This window comes from Lithobates pipiens, unplaced genomic scaffold, assembly GCF_037356315.1.
Source record: "Lithobates pipiens isolate NorthernLeopardFrog02 unplaced genomic scaffold, aLitPip1_a1.2 Scaffold_8, whole genome shotgun sequence".
NCBI classification, from domain to species: domain Eukaryota; kingdom Metazoa; phylum Chordata; class Amphibia; order Anura; family Ranidae; genus Lithobates; species Lithobates pipiens.
Window position 1 is genome coordinate 212,211,555 of NW_027507903.1, and position 17,947 is coordinate 212,229,501.

At 41.8% G+C, this 17,947-nt stretch overlaps 1 protein-coding gene across 5 annotated transcripts in view; it reads right to left on the reverse strand.

Moving 5' to 3' along the window:
• MDFIC (MyoD family inhibitor domain containing) overlaps positions 1-17,947 on the reverse strand; it is a 205,289-nt gene that overhangs the window by 15,165 nt on the left and 172,177 nt on the right. For 3 of the 5 annotated variants that reach the window (XM_077472101.1, XM_077472103.1, XM_077472102.1), the window contains exons 4-5: positions 14,892-15,167; positions 75-371 (exon numbers count right to left, since the gene is read on the reverse strand). In XM_077472101.1, the coding sequence (XP_077328227.1) occupies positions 103-371; positions 14,892-15,167 (545 nt within the window). In that variant the 3' untranslated portion in view covers positions 75-102. The remainder of the gene's footprint in view (positions 1-74; positions 372-14,891; positions 15,168-17,947) is intronic. The other 2 variants (XM_077472104.1, XM_077472105.1) reach the window with 1 other exon arrangement.

Sequence of the window (17,947 nt, forward strand, 5' to 3'; positions counted from 1 at the left end):
ATTAGCGACTTTTTCTGTTGGTTAGATATTCATGTGAGTCTTAAGTCAGTGCAGCAGTAAATAAATGCACTTACTGAACATTGACCTTGGTCATCCTTTCAGCTAACTATATTCACAGAGTTCAGAACACTCAAAACAGATCTCCAGGCACTCAGCTGTCTCACAGCAAGAATCAAAAAGGGCAAAGTCACAATCAAAGTGGTAGTTGAGGTCCTCAGCAGGAATTTCCTCAAGGCCCACACAGACATTGGAACAGTAGCCACAGCAGGAGTTGCAGGCCTCATGCAGACAGGAGCAAACCTGATGTGGGCCAAGGATGAACTCAGTGCACTGACAGAAGAGACAGGCCAAAATCAAAGAAGCACAGCAGTCTAATGCAAACAAGAAAGAAGGATAACTAAAATGATGCTATAGAAACAGGAATAAAAAGCTGAAGTAGGAGCAAAAAAAACATATAACATAGGGTGCAACTTTTATACGTTTCATAAAATATTAATTTTCTCACTGTGGAATTCAGTATTTGAAAAGAAACAAACGCTCCTGCATTTTACAACACAGTAAATCTTACAGCATCACAGAGATAATCATACATTAGCTAAATTATCAAATGTTAACATGCTTTCATAATGTTCACTGATTAGGAACAGAAAACTTGTTTAATATAATTTTGAGCAGAAAATATGTATTTTTATCCCAGCAGAGTGAAGGCTGTGGACAACAAAAACACTAGAAAACGGAGTATCAAAGGTAGCCAGAACTTTTTTTTATTGTAGGCTTTTCGGGATTAAATATGAACTAAAATATCTTTGCATTTTATTTATAAAAAAATGTTCTTTGCTTAAAGTGGTAGTAAACCCACAGATTTTTTTTTTAAACCTTTTTTTTAAACCTGTAAAGCACTGCATACTAGCTCATTATGAAATACTTACCTTAGAACGAGGTGTCGGCAGGTGATCTCAGTCCACACCGAGGGAGCTGACATTCTCCCTCAGCGTGTCTTCCTGGTATCGCGATTCCATTGCTGTGAGTGGCCGGAGCCACGATGTCGTCTCTCCCGCAAATGTGCGTGGGAGATTTCTTTCCAGCAAGGTCCAGCGAAGTCAGTGGCTGCATGCAAGGGGACTATCTCCTAAACCGTACAGGTTTAGGAGATATTCTTTTTACCTACATTAAGCCTTATTATAGGCTTACCTTACAAGCCTTATTATAGGCTTACCTGTAGGTCAAAGTCAAAAAAAAAGAAAAAAAAAAAAGAAGAAAAGTTAAAAAAAAAACACCTTGAAAATGCAAGTTAAAAATGTATCATACCACAGACTGGCAAACCTGTGTTACCTTTTGCATTATACATATTTCATATTATCCACATGCCATCTTGTCTAGTCTGTTAATCATCATTAGTATGAGTCGATGGGGGCATTGCAACATTCCCTCTGTACCACCTTCTTTTTCCATTACTAGTTGTCAACATGGGAGTGTAATATGGTGGCCCTTCACTCTCTCCTGCTCTATCATCAGACATCTGTTACTCATTTTGACCACTTCAATACCGGGCACTTTTACCCCCTTCCTGCTGGTGCAGCATTGTCACACTTTGAATGACAATTGCGCAGTCATTCAACACTATACTACCCAAACTAAGTGTTTATGACTTTGTTCACACAACTAGATATTTCTTTTGGTGGCATTTAATCACCACTGGGTTTTTTACTTTTTGCTAAACTAAAAAAGACTGAATATTTTGAAAAAAAAAAAAAGTGACCTCTTTGTTTCTGTAAAATTTTGCAAATAAATAATTGCTCTTCATAAATTTAGGTCAAAATGCATTCCGCTACATTTCTATGGTGAAAATAACCCAAATCAGTGTATATTATTTAGTCTGTGTAAAAGGTATACAGTCCACAAACTATGTTATATTTCTGAAAATCGATCAGTCCTGATTTACTGACGGCCATTTCATTTCTTGAGGCCCGAAAACGTCTGGACAGTACAAATACTCCCCCCATGACCCCTTTTTTGGAAAATAGACAGTACAAGGTATTTAGTAAGAGGCATAGTGAGTTTGTAATTTGATGAAAATTAAGGAATTCAAAAAAATTATTTTCTCACATAGGGTCACCAGTGCAGTACAGCATCATCATATAACTGGTATGGTGGTGATCAGGGACACTGACTGGTGACAGTACAAAAAAATATATATATAAAATAATTGTTCATTTTTTTATTACATTTTTCTATTTTTGTTTACAATTTTTTTTAACCATAGTAACATTGCACTACTCTGGGGAAGTCATCAGGATTTATTTATTTATTACACTTTATGATTTCTTATAGGAGTGTATTACATTGCTAAAAGCAAGCGTTCTACTGAATTAAACAGATTAATTCAGTTTGTTTTGATTAGCTGTGATTGGCCAGGGCTAATCACATGATACAGATGTGCTGTGATTGGCCTTGTCTTTACCATGTGATCACACTGACCAATCACAGCTAGCAACACAATTGTACACATTGGATGGCATGAAAGGAAGCCAGTCACATGGTACTAGCAGCGAGCAGGTACTCTGATCAGTCATCAGTCAACATTTATCTGCTCTGTGAAACAATATTGCACAGAAACACTACTTTCCTACACTTCTTGCAGTCCCTGCTTAAGTTGTAGACTCCTCTCCTCCTCTGGTTGTCTCCTGTAGCAAGTCAGTTACTAAGAAAGCGCACATGACACAAAAAAACCTGGTTATAATATGCCCAACAACATCTTGACAGGCCTCACCAAGCCTTTTTGTGGCATTGGCACAGTAAAGGCTTCTTTCTGGCAACACGACCATGCAGCTCATTATTGTCCACATATCATCATATTGTGCTCCTTGAAACAATCACTCCTTCTTTTTTAAGAGCAGGCTGTATTTCTCCTAAGGTTACCTGTGGGTTTTTTCTTTGTATCCCAAACAATTAATTCTTCTGGTACTTGTGGCTGCATTCTTTCTTGGTCTACCTGACCTTGGCTTAGTATCAAGAGATCCCTGAATTTTAATTGAACTGACTGGAATATTCAAGGCATTGACTAACTTTTTATAACTTTTTCCATCTCTATAAAGTTCCATTACCTTGTTAAGCAGGTATTTTAACAGTTCTTTTCTGCGCCCCATGGCTCAGTATCTAGGCTTCTCAGTGCATCCACATGAGAGCTAACAAACTCATTGACTATTTATACACAGACACTAATTGCCACAGATGTGGGAAATGACCCATTAATTGCCATTTTAAGCTGTGTCACCTTGTGTGTCTGTAACAAGGCCAAACATCCCAGGGTATATAAACTTTTGATCAGGGTCATTTGGTTGATTTTGGTTATTATTACATTTAAAAAAGGAGCTGTGATGATGGCTTCAAATGATCACTATCCTTAAAGTGGCTATAAACATTAGATTTTAAAAAACAAAACAAAAAAAAACATGTCTATACTTACCTGCTCTGTGCAATGGTTTTGCACAGAGAAGCCCCGAACCTTTTCTTCTGGGATCCCACATTGGCACTCCAGGCACCTCCTCCTCATCGGACGCCCCCATTGAAAGCCACTTTCTATGGGGGCACTCGTGCAGGCTCGCTCCCGAGTCCCACTGCTGCGTCCATTAACAAAGATAGCGGGACTCGGCCCTGCCCCCCACTCCTGTGTCACAGCTTTTGATTGACAGCAGTGGTAGCTAATTATTCCTGCCGGTATCAATCTGTCCAATGAGGAGAGCGATAGCGGCTGGAGCCACTGCGCTCATGCACATAGCTGAATTGGATTGGGCTCAGGTAGGAAAAAGGGGGGTCTGCAGCACAGAATATTTTTCACCTTAATGCAAAGAATGCATCATGGTGAAAAACCTTAGGGCTTTACAACCACTTTAAATAAAAGACAGGTTTTTTTTACATGATCGGTCATATTTTCAATATCAATGCCAAAATTTCACAATTTCTGCCAGAGTATGGAAACTTTTGAGCACAATTGTATATGCAGAGCTTAATATACAGAAACCCCTAATTCAGAGGTTTGGGGCAAAGCCAGGGCTTGGAACGGGCTTATGCTATCAGCTATGGGGGGGGGGGCAGTCTTGTCAAGATGATCCTGATAGTGCTGCAGTTGTTATATCATGCCCTGATTTCACTGCCAATAAAAATATTTATGATTATTAACATGATATTCTGGGAACTCCCCTGTGTGTTTTAGCTTTCTTTCCTGCTCTTTTTGGTGTTAGTGCTCTCACTCTCTCATACTGGTCACTGGAAGTTCAACATGGCATCTCATGGCAAACAACTCTCTAAGGATCTGAAAAAAATAATGGTTGCTCTACATAAACATGGCTTATGCTTTAAGAAGATTGCCAAGACCATGAAACTGAGCTGCAGCATGGTGGCCAAGACCATACAGTTTTAACGGTTTAAGAGGACAGGTTCCACTCAGAACAGGCCTTGCCATGGTCGACCAAAGAAGTTGAGTGTATGTGCTCATATCCAGAGGTTGTCTTTGGAAAATAGAAGTATGAGTGCTGCCAGCATTGCTGTAGAGGTTGAAGGGGTAGAAGGTCAGCCTGTCAGTGCTCAGACCATACGTCGCACACTGCATCAAGTTGGTCTGCATGGCTGACAAGCCTCTTCTAAAGATGATGCACAAGAAAGCCTGCAAACAGTTTGCTGAAGACAAGCACACTAAGGACATGGATTAAGATAAACTTGGTTCAGATGGTGTCAAGCATGTGTTACGGAAACCAGATGAGGAGTACAAAGACAAGTGTGTCTTGCCTTGAGTCAAGCATGGCAGTGGGAGTGTCATGGTCTGGGGCTGCATGAGTGCTGCCAGCACTGGGGAGCTACAGTTCACTGAGGGAACCATGAATTCCAACATGTGCTGTGACAGACTGAAGCAGGGCATGATCCCCCTCTCTTCAGGGACTGGGCCACAGGGCAGGATTTCAACGTGATAACAACCCCAAACACACCTCCAAGATTACACTGCCTTGCTAAAGAAGCTGAGGGTAAAGGTAATGGACTAGACAAGCATGTCTCCAGACCTAAACCCTATTGAGCATTTGTGGGGCATCCTCAAATGGAAGGTGAAGGAGCGCAACGTCTCTAACATCCACCAGCTTTGTGATGTCTTCATGGAGGAGTGGAAGAGGACTCCAGTGGCAACCTGTGAAGCTCTGGTGAACCCCATGCCCAAGAGGGTAAAGACAGTGCTGGAAAAAAATGGTGGCCACACAAAATATTGCTACTTTGGGCCCAATTTGGACATTTTCACTTAGGGGTGTACTCACTTTTGTTGCCAGTGGTTTAGACATTAATGGCTGTGTGTTAAGTTATTTTGAGGGGACAGCACATTTACACTGTTATACAAGCTGTACACTCAATACTTTACATTGTAGCAAAGTGTAATTTCTTCAATGTTGTCACATGAAAAGATATAATCAAATATTTACAAAAATGTGAGGGGTGTACTCACTTTTGTGAGATACTGTAACTTGTATGACATCAAACATACTGTACATGCCATTAAACATCTGTATAAGGCTCTTGAGGTGAATAGAGTAGCCCTTTCGAGGAAGCTTTTCCCAACATATGATCTCATTCATAAAATTCTTTGCAACACTGACTATTCTTCTCTCTGTATAATCCTAATTTCACTGTACAGGTAAATTAATTTATGGGAAGCAGTGTAAAAACATTTCAGTTCAGTTTCTAAAACAATATGCCAAGAAGAGTTGAAGCCATTTGAAATGCTGCAACATCAGTACCAATTTCTCAAAACATGTGGTTTAGCTGATAGATAGAAAAAAGAGAGGAAAAGGAGAATGGGAGAATGGTGGGACTTTATACGAAGCACAACGCGAAAACCAAATTAATAAATTAGTAGATACTATTTAATGGTGCACATGGATGCATGTGGGGCAGTAAATAGCATGTAATAAATAACATAATAGATACATATAAATGTATACACACACATAAGTGTTCCTACGTAGTACATAATATATATTAAAATGTATTAAATGTAGCCCAAACTTGCACGTAGACATGATTGATTGCACATGAGAATGTAAAATCAATTCAAATTTCTTCAAGGTTGTCGCCTAGTAGATACATGGTAGCTGTAGCAATACATCAGTATATAGCTCTACGCATGTTTCGTGGACAACGTTCACTCATCGGGAACAAATGCGAAATAGGTATGTCTATAAGTAAGCTACAGTATTCAACAACATAGTAGTAGTATTAGTAGCTGGAGGCACTATGAGAACATCATCCCCGGAAACTGAGGTGGCGGTGACTGCAGCAGCACACCAGTGAACAGAAAACAAGATGTTAACATCTATAGAGATGTCATCCCCAATAAATATCTGTGGTTGTAATAAGTGCTGAATAGGGGCCCATAAGGTTTCCTTGGTATGAAGTGTAAAGCATAGTCCAGAGATGTGAATAGTGTCATCAAGGTGCAAGGAGTAGACTCGCTCCTTGCACCTTGATGACACTATGCACATCTCTGGACTATGTAGCTTACTTATAGACATACCTATATTGCATTTGCTCCTGCTGAGTGAATGTTATCCACAAAACATGCGTAGAGCTATATATCGATGTATTTTCACAGCTACCATGCGTCTACTATGCGACAACCTTGAAGAAATTTGAATCAATTTTACAGTATCGTGTATGCAATCAATCCTGTCTATATGCAAGTTTGGGCTACATTTAATACATTTTAATATATATTATTTACTATGTAGGAACACTTATGTGTGTATATACATTTATATGTATTTATTATGATATTTATTACATGTTATTTACTGTACTACATGCATCCATGTGCACCATTAAATAGTATCTACTAATTGATTCATTTGGTTCTGGTGTTGTGCTTCATATAAAGTCCCACCATTCCCCCATTCCCCTTTCCACTCTCTTTTCTATATGATTCAGGGATGGACACATGAACTCTGCAGCAGTCGTTGTCTCATATAAAGTCCCACCATTCCCCCATTCCCCTTTCCACTCTCTTTTCTATATGATTCAGTGATGGAGGCATGAACTCTGCAGCAGCCGTTGTCTCATATAAAGTCCCAACAACTTTATTAATGTTAGCTGATAGATAGGTGCACCATGCTTATGGTGCCCAGGACAAAAGGCAGAGCAACTAGGTACTCTAAGTCCAATGTCTATTTATATTTTAGTAGCTTGGACTTGTATCACTAAGGTTGTGGAGTAAGTGGCTTGCGACCCCTGGGCTCCCATTCCTGGTTTTATTAAGCACCCCTACAGAGTGAACATACCTCACAGTTCTGATCCCACACTAATCCAATTAGATTAAGGTGGAAGCTGCCCTGAGCTTATTTATTCAGGATTTTCACTCGCTGCCAAAAGGTCCTTGCGGTTAGATGTTGTAAGAGACAAGGGGGGTTATTTACGAAAGGCAAATCCACTTTGCACTACAAGTGCAAACTACAAGTGCAAAGTGCACTTGAAATTGCACTTAAAGTGCACTTGGAAGTGCAATCGCTGTAAATCTAAGGGGTAGATCTGAAATGAGGGAGAAGCTCTGCTGATTTTATCCAATCATGTGCAAGCTAAAATGCTGTTTTTTATTTTCTTTGCATTTCCCCCTTGGATCTATAGCGACTGCACCTCCAAGTGCACTTTCAGTGCAATTTTAAGTGCACTTTGCACTTGTATTTTGCACTTGAAGTGTAAAGTTGATTTGCCTTTTGGAAATAACCCCCAAGGTCTATTTCCAAAGTACTTTGGTTCAAGGGATACAAGCATGCAATTTTGCCACTGATCTGACCTGTACTATGCTAATTGACAAATGTATATATGACTGTGAGGTCCACTGTATTCCTTCTGTATATCTGTTTATGAATTGTAAACTGTGGCTGTGAAAAAATAGAATAAAAGTTGAATAATAAAAAAAAAAAATTGATACCGTCACAACCAGAACTGTATAGGAAAACATTAACCATGAGCTCAGAACAATGGCAGCATTACCAAAAGTCCTGGAAAAGTCAATGTTATTAATTGGTAATTGAGTGCACAAATCATCAAAAAGCATTGCTATGTGACATACATTTTTCTCAAACCACACTGCATTATTTTTTATGGTATCTGGACACAATAAATAGATACAGACACGGTCACACCCCGCTATCCTCTATGGGCTGTCGGATGGACATGGATCACCTGACTGTTTTCATCTGACTGTCATCTGATTGAATCCAACAGACAGGATCCCGATCTGTCTGTTTTTAGTGGACAGGATCGGATCAGAGGTCCATTGACATCCGCAGCTCCGTAGAGAGCAAAGGATGGTTTGATTGAGTTGGCCTAAAAAACTGACAGGCAAACCCCATCTGTGTGAAAGGGGCCAATAATCCTGTCTGTGTCTCTGATAGGAGATATAATACTCCACTTTCTGCTCCTGTAATCTAAAAGGAAAAAAAGAACTCTCTCCAATGGGGACAGGGACAGCAAAAAATATTGCCATAGGCTTTAACCTAATCCATGAAATAGTGATTTAAAAAAAACATTGGGGGTTATTTACGAAAAGGCTAATCCACTTTGCACTTCAAGTGCAAACTACAAGTGCAAAGTACACTTGAAATTGCACTGCAAGTGCACTTGGAAGTGCAGTCACTGTAAATCCGAGGGGGACATGCAAGTAAAATAAAAAAAACAGTGTTTTAGCTTGCACATGATTGGATGATAAAGTCAGCAGAGCTTCTCCCTCATTTCAGATTCTCCCCTCAGATTTACAGCTACTGCATTTCCAATTGCACTTTCAGTGCAATTTCAAGTGCACTTTGCACTTGCAGTTTGCACTTGTAATGCAAAGTGGATTTTCCTGTCATAAATAACCCCCATTGTGTGCCTCTTAGGCTACTTTCACACTGAGGCAGTTTTCAGGCGTTTTAGCGGGAAAAATAACATCTGTAAAGAGCCTGAAAACTGCCTCTCATGCCTCCCCAGTTTGAAAGCCAAGTGCTTTCACACTGGGCCGGTGCTCTTGCAGGATTGGAAAAAAAATCCTGCAAGCGCCATCTTTGGGGTTGTGCAGGAGCGCTGTATACAGCAGTGTGGGTGTGCTGTATACAGCACTCCCACACCACCCTTGCCCATTGGAACGAATGGGCAGCGCTTCAGAAGCTCCCGAAAAGCTTTTTTAAAAAGCTTTTTGAAGTGCCGCAACACAGGCGCTATTAACCCCTTCTTTGGCTGCTAGGGGGGGTTAAAAGCGCCCCACTAGTGGCTGAAAAGCGCTGCTAAAACTAGTGGCGCTTTATCGTTAACGCCCAAATGTGAAAGTACCCTTGAATTTATTTCCTCTCACTTCCTGTCTTGATGACACAGAGAGCAATAAAAACCTTGAAATAGGATTTAGCGCTTCCCCCTCATCCCACTCCCCGTCAAAATAAAAAAATAAAAGTCTTCTTCAAAAATAGATTTTTAACAGATAAAAGAAGGCTCTAATAGTAAATGTCCTTAATACCATAATACAAGGGATGTTTGCAGGAACAATTCTTCATCTCTCCACTGCTTGCCCTGAAAATGCTAAACCACCATGCCGCAATCAAGTGCATTGCATGCAGTTGCAGGACGGTTAAGGCGTGGTCCCACTCACTTAAGCGAGGTTTAAATCGGTATTAAATCCAAAATGTAATATAGTGCAGCATACCAGTCTTTAGATGTGATGGCTACATTAGTTTCAAATTAGTTTCTTTTTTTTTTAGGCTTTTTCCCTTTCTGTTTTCACCTGGTGATCTACTTAGTAACACACCGCCTGTACTAAAGTGCCCCCACTCTGGATGAAGGAGCACAGGGGCACCTTTGGACAGCAGTTTTGTTAATCACTTGACATCTGGATGATTTACCCCCTTCATGACCAGGCCATTTTTTGCGATACTGCACTGGGTAACTGACAATTGCATGGTCATATGATGCTGTACCCAAATAAAATTGATGTCCTTATTTCCCCAGAAATAGAGCTTTCTTTTGAGGGTATTTGATTACCTCTGCTTTTTTTTTTATGCTATAAAACATATCCGGAAAAACTGCAAAAAATCTAATTTCTTCATCAATTTAGGCCAAAATGGATCCTGCTACATACTTTTGGTAAAAAAAATCCCAATAATAAATTGGTTTGCACGTCTAAAAACTTTGGGATATATTTATGGAATTTTTTTTTTTTTTTACTAGTAATGGCAACCATCAGCGACTTATAGCGGGATTGCGATATTGAGGTGGACAAATTGGACACTGACACTTTTGACACATTTTGGGGACCAGTGACACTAACACAGTGATCAGTGCTAAAAAGTTAGAACTGTCGCTGTACTAATGACACTGGCTGGGAAGGGGTTAACATCAGGGGCGATCAAAGGGTTAACTGTGTGCCTAGCCAGTGTTTGTGTACTGTGTGGGAGGTGCTTTGACTAGGGGAAGGCAGTGATCCATGTTTCTGCTTTGCCTAATGATCGGCGGGTGCTGGCAGACATCGAGTCGGTTGCCAGTGGCACACATGCTCACCCTAGACCAGAAGTGCAGGGTCATGTACTAGGTAGATGCAAGTTATACGGTTGGCAAGTGGTTAATCTGGGGGAGGGGAGTGTTAGATGCACTAGCAGATTTAAATAACACTAAACAATTTGAAACTTAACTCCAGCTAACTCTTTAAAACCATTACAGCAAATAGTTGTTTTCCTTTTGGGATAAAGGTTTTACATAAATAAAGGTCCGGTTCACACCAAAAAAAAACGCACTCAGGATGCATTTTTGCTTACAGTTCACACCACAAAACGCATAGTCGTTTTTGATGCATTTTTGATACACTTTCAATGTGTTCCAGTGCCTTTTTTCCCCCTTGTGTTTTTTTTTTTTTAAGGTTTCCGAGTTTTTTTTTTTTGCAGCAATGCTTTACAGTGCGTTTTTGATGTGTTTTACTGTGGTCTTGTACAGTTTTGTACGTAAAAAAATGCTGCTGCTTTTTTTCTGGAACTGAAACGCACTGGACCTGTCTGCACTGGTGTGAACTATGCCATTAGAGCCCATTTAATCTTCTTTCCTTGTGTTTTTGATGCATTGAAAAAATGCATGTCAGTAGTAAGCAATTTGTCTCAAACCTGTAATGCTACATTTGAGGAACAGCTTGTTCTGGTAAAACAAAAGATTTACTGGCAGAATCACTGGGTGAAAATAAAGGAAAGAAAGCCTAAAAAAGACAACTAATGCAGTCACAACATCCAAGCATGGGTAAGCTGCAATATAATCAATGTTTGCTTTAGGGTTTAATGCCACTTTAATTTTTGCTGTGGTGGACGTGTCATGTGTCCAGTTCTGTAGCCTTGAGCAGCATGTCCCTCTCAGGGATTCAACTACATGTTTTTAATGCCCTCTGGCTCCCCATGTGAATGAGACCTAAGAGAAGGTTAAAGTGAAGCTCCATCCAAAAATGGAACTTCTGCTGTCCACTTTCCTCCCCCTCCGGTGTCACATTTGGCACCTTTCTGGGGGGAAGGGGGAGAAGATACCTGCCTAATACAGGTATTTGCTCCAACTTCCGGTGAAAGATAGCAGCAGTATCTGCGGTGATCTACACCATCTCCGGCCCCTCCTCCACCCCCTTCGCTGTCTTCTGGGAGACACAAAGGTAAGACAGCAGGAACCACTCAGAACGCGCAGCATGACTCGTGCATGCCCAGTAGGGAACCATACTGTGAAGCTGCGAGGCTTCACTTCCAGATTTCCTTACTAGCAATGCTGGTGCCTCCACCCAGAGCTGAAGGATAGGCCAGCTTCAGGTGAGAACATTGCGGGTGCCCTGGACAGGTAAGTGTCCTTATTTTAAAAGTCAGCAGACGTCCTCCCAGAACTGTGGCCACTGTGGCTCGCAACCAGCACGCTCTGTGATTGGATGCAGCTGATCATAGATCAAGATAAAGAGTCAATCACAGTGGTTCTTTACCACGTGTTCAGCTGTGTCAGTGCCCATCAGTGCTGCCTATCAGTGCCCTACACTGCTGCCTACTAGTGCCCATCAGTGCCACATATCAGTGCAGCCTCATCAGTGCCACCTTATCAGTGCAGCCTATCAGTGCCCATCAGTGCTGCCCATTAGTGCTCATCAGTGCAGCCTCAACAACGCACATCTGAAGCAGAAACGTTACCTGTTTACAAAATTTTTGCCATTGTTTCGTTTGTTTAGCAAAAACTAGAAAACCCAGTGGTGATTAACCACTTCAGATCCGCGCTATTGCCAAATGACGGCATTAGCGCGGACCTACATTTTCAGGACTACGTCTATTGACGTCGTCCTGGTTACGAGCGGCCTGCGCGCCCCCTGAGGGGCGCGCGCGGCGCGCTCTGTGATCGGCGAGTCCGTGAGACTCGCCTGATCACCGATCCGTGTAAGGGGTCGATCCCGACCCCTTATCACGTGATCAGCTGTCAGCCAATGACAGCTGATCATGTGATAGAACGGAGCCGGTAATCGGCTATTATTCCTCCTCGCGCTGACAGCGCGAGGAGAGAAAAAAAAAGCCGATCACCGGCGGCCGTGATCGGGACATCAGTCCCGATCACGGCCATCAATACATGTGCCCACCTGCCACCTGCCTGTGCCCACCTGCCTCCCGCAGTGCCATCCTGAAGTAAAATAAAAGAAAAAGTAAGTGCCCCCCGTCAGTGCCCCCTGTCAGTGCCCATAGTGCCCACAGTGCCACCCACAGTGCCACCCACAGTGCCACCCACAGTGCCACCCACAGTGCCACCCCACAGTGCCACCCACAGTGCCACCCAATCTGCCTCAAAGGTGCTGCACCCCAGTGCCGCCCATCAGTGCCCAGCAGTGCCGCCCATCAGTGCCCAGCAGTGCCGCCCATCAGTGCCCAGCAGTGCCACCTATCAGAGCCACCTATCAGTGCCACCTATCAGTGCCCATCAGTCCCATCTATCTGTGGTACCTATCAGTGCCCATCCGTGCCACCCATCCGTGCCACTTATCCGTGCCACCCATCCGTGCCATCTTATCTGTGCCCATCTTTGCCCATCAGTGCCGCCTTATCTGTGCCCATCGGTGCCGCCTTATCTGTGCCTATTAGTGCCGCCTTAACTATGCCTATCAGTGCCCACCAGTGCAGCCCATCAGTGCCCACCAATGCAGCCCATCAGTGCCCACCAATGCAGCCCATCAGTGCCCACCAATGCAGCCTATCAGTGCCGCCTAATCAGCGCATTTCAATGAAGGAGAAAAATGACCCGTTTGCAAAATTTTATAACAAACTATTAAAACATGATTTTTTTTTTTTTTTTTTTGCATCTTTTTTTGTTTGTTTAGCAAAAAATAAAACTCCGAGCTGTAACTAAATACCACCAAAAGAAAGCTCTATTTGTGGGAAAAAAATGATAAAAATTTCATTTGGGTACAGTGTTGTATGCCCGCGCAATTGTCACTCAAAGTGCATCAGCGCTGAAAGCTGAAAATTGGTCTGGGACTGAGGGGGGTTTAAGTGCCCAGTAAGCAAGTGGTTAAAGAGGGATTCCACCAAAAAAAGATATATTAAAAGCCAGCAGCTATAAATACTACAGCTGCTGACTTTTAATAAATGGACACTCACCTGTCCCGGGTTCCAGCGATGCCGGCAGCCGAGGCCGATCGATCGCTCGGCCCTCGGCTGCTGCCGCCACCATTCTAGGTGAGGGAATCAGGAAGTGAAGCGAATCGGCTTCACTTCCCGGTTCCCTACTGCGCATGCGCGAGTCGCGCAGCGCAATGGGAATTCTCTGCGCTGTCTCTGAGACCCGTGTGTGTCCCAGCAGACAGCACGGCAAGACAGGAAATGGCGTAGACTCCCACGGGAGTCTATGCCCGGAAGTGGGTGTAAATACCTGTCTTTGACAGGTATCTCCACCCCCCTCCCCCCTGAAAGGTGCCAATTGTGACACCGGAGGGGGGGAGGGATCCGATCACATTAGGTTCCACTTTAGGGTGGAACCCCGCTTTAAATACCCCCAAAAGAAAGTTCTATTTGCGTGAAAAAAAATTATAAAGATTTCATATGGGTACAGTGCTGCATGACCGCACAATTTTAATTTAAAATGTGACAGCGCTGAAAATTGGCTTGGGCAGGAAGGGAGTAAAGGTGCCTAGTAGGCAAGTGGTTAAAGTGATATTAAAGGTTCACATTTTTTAAAATTAAAATAAAAACACGTCATACTTACCTGCTCTGTGCAATGGTTTTGCACAGAGCAGTCTTGATCTTCCTCTTTTCGGGGCCTACGCTTGCACTCCTGCCCCCCCCCCCCACGGAGTGCCCCCATAGGAAGCCGCACACACAGCCTGGCTGGGCCACAGCTCTCGCTCTCTGCAGCAGGAGCCAGTTGCACAGCGCTGGACCGAGGTCAGGCACAAGTAAGTATTTAGTGGGGGCTGCAGGGTGAGCTTCACTTAAAAGGATTTTTACATTAATGCTTGTAAAGGTAAAAAAAAAAAACGTTTTACCTTTACAACTTGTATTTCAGAATTTGGTGACTTGAAGGTCTTTTTAAATATTAGAACATTTGTTAGTACCTTTTGTCCCTTTAGTAACTCTACCTTTAATAGTGCAATGTCTACTGAGTTTGGACTTTAATTATGAGGAAGGGTAATTAATTTATAATAGCCTATTAACCACAAAGAAACCATCCTGTTACTAATTTACTAAGGGCAGTAAATCTATTGCAAATAGTGAAAGTCAGAATACACTGATACAAATTAATATACTACAAAATGAAAACACACTTGGTATCACTGTTTCTTCTTAAAATGTCAGTAGGTAATTTTAGATTAATAAGAATACCAGTATTTCCATAATATAGCTTACCTTCTGGTGAAGAGGTGGGTTTCTGACTATATGTGGAGCTCATTTTGCTTTTTTTACTTCCATCACTGCTCACAGACAAACTGGACTGGATCTTCCTGTGCATTTTTTGAGAAACAGGAGCTGATAACTTTCTGTGATCTGCAGCAACATGTTTGACCCCATTGTGGATTCCATTGATATTACTCAGACCTACATGACCATTTTTTATCTTGCCAGTTTCTTCCTCGCTCTGTTCCAGTGCTGAAGTAGTTGGCTGAGGCAAGCTCTGAGGTTGGGCTTAAACATAAAGGAGAAAGAGATGAAAAGATTAAACAGAATTCTCTAAAACCACGGCCAGGGGAAATAGGCTAAAAGATACTTTAGAAAGAAAACAGGACAGAAATTTCACAGAAGAACATGAGACACTTGATGTCATCTTTCAGTCCAAAAATTTTCAGGAGTGTGCTATTGAAAAAATACTGCAGCTACAAATGTATAGACTTATAAACATTCAGTAAATGAGCTTAAAGCAGTATTAAACCGAAAGGCAAACATTTATTATATTGCAGTTTAGTAAAACTTTGATGCAATGGCTGTATTTGTTTCCTTTTTTAGGCTTTCTTTCTTCTATCTTTTATATGGTGATCAAGCCAGCAAATCTGTTGTTTTTCAAAAGCACAAGCTCTCTAGCAGAATGTATCAGTTTCCATTGATGATTAAAATAAACAGCTTTTATTTAATAATGCAAAATCTTTATTCCAAAAAGAAAAAAAGCTGTTTGCTGTAACTGATTATAACGTGTGAGCTGGCGTTTAATTTGTTAGTATACATTTAACATTCATTCATCCTGAGTTGTCTGATCATCTAATGGTTGGTAAGCTGCAATACCGTATATTACATTTCTGTTTATTGGGTTTAATACCACTTTAACTAAAACAATGTGTCCTGCAACCTTACGCAGCATTATTATTCTCTGTGTGGTGGTATGTTCATTGGCTTTCAGGGTCATTGGCTTTAATTGTCAAAATGATTAACCTGTACAAAATGTGCTCCAAATGATTAATGGTGCTCATAAATATCCTGTAAACAACTAACATTCAATTGAGTTGATTTACTAGAAGCAAATTGGCTGCTCACTTTGCAATGGAATTCTTCCTGCGCGTGAATGAGGTAAAGCTTTGCTGACTTCCAATCATCCAATCCCATGCAAGCAAAAATATGTTTTTTTTTTCCTTGCTTGGGACTGGCCATTCTTTGTAGAGTGAATTTTCATCGCATTCCCTAAGCTAATGCCCTTTTTAAAGTGAACCGCTTTTTTTGCATTTTTAGTAAATTAACTACAATATTTCAGCTTTCTCTGGCAACAGTTATAAAAAAAAACTACCCATGGACTATGGAAGAGGGGGAAGCAAATGGGACTTTATATGAATCATGCAGCCAAGGAGATGACATGACAGGGTGTGTCTGGTAGGTAGTACATAATTAGTAAGAACCACATATGTTACTGTAGCACTAACCCCCCGAAGGAGCTGCTGGTTTTATTCGGGCTTACTGTTACCTCTTCTGCTCACCTCTTCATCCTAGGGGGTCCCGTGGAAAGTAGCCCAAATTAAGATATATCAGATATGTGGTCCTTTTTTGAAGATTTATTCAGGGGTAATACCAAAGAAAGACACAAGACACAGTCCTTCAATAGAGGGTTAGAGGATAAGGGCAGTTCACGCACCTGGTAATTGCGGGTTAGAGGTATCAGTTAGATCCAGAGGACAAACAGCTCCACAGACTGGATCCAGCAGTCACCGGATAGGCCCCTCTCACTTGACCTAGCAGCCAATGATATGCCAAACAAAGTCTCTGCCACAGACTTGTTAATGAAACTTAGTGGTTCTTGAGAGTAGATGCGCAACAAAGTTTTTAGGAAGAACTACCATACAGTACCAGATTCTTTCAGCCGACCCAGCGATGCTGCAAGGATATTGATCTGGGATGCATCCTCAAACTAAGTTTCCAGGCTCCTCCAGAGACACCAGCCTTGTGCTTGGTCCTCCACTGGAAAAGTCCTCCCCTGGATCCTTCAGCTTTCCTTGGCTTCTCCCCGCAGGCGAGACAGCACAGGACCACCCCTGGATCAGCAGGCCCTAAGACATTCCTGGGCCTACACTCTCAGCTGCAAAGCCTCGGGCCAGCCAGCCCTAAGGCGCAAGACCATGCAACACTGACCCAGGCCAGGGAGGGTCCTGGAGTTGGGATCACGGACCCTGGAAAACGAACCCAGAAAAATGGCGTCGGTACCTTAAATACCCTCTCCCAGAATTCGCAGCAGGGAAACCCCACCCACTGAACCATTTCCGAGAAGAGGCGGTATTCAATGCATCCAACCTGCTGCTGTTCCACACCCGCTGACAGTGACACCTACGCTCAGGTGGGAATCAGTGAACTTTTAGAGAAATTATTCTGAGACAAACTACAGCTTCAGATAATTAAATTTGAAAAAACAATAGTGTCTGCTCATCAGGAGCAGGGAGCTACATTACATTGTAGGTAACGATAAAAATCAAACTCATTGACGTGTGTCTCCAAAATATAGAAATAATAAAATCTTGGTTAAATTGGTACTCTCTAAGCCTAGTATATGTAATAGTGATATGATAATATTCTTGAATTAGTGACAATAAGTTAGGGGCGCTCTAGATAAATATTCTGCACGTGAAAAATTAATCAAACCATATCAATAACCAAAATGACATTGATACAAAATATTAGAAACGTGATCTAATCACCATACATATAAAGCATAATGAAAATACATAAAATACAATAAGGACTAGTGAACAACCAATCACATAGTAAAGTCCCAAAACGTGTGTCTCTAAATGGAAAAATCTTTGAATAATCCAAGTGCCGAAACAAATATTATAAACTGTGGTAAAGCAGCAGATCCAAAGGGCCTGTGACTCCCTCCACCGAGAAAACAGCAATACACCACTCGTGAAGGTATATATGAAAAAATACAAAAGGATCCATGGCGTAATACTGATTTTAATAAAAATATATAAAAAAACAGACAGCCAAATGGC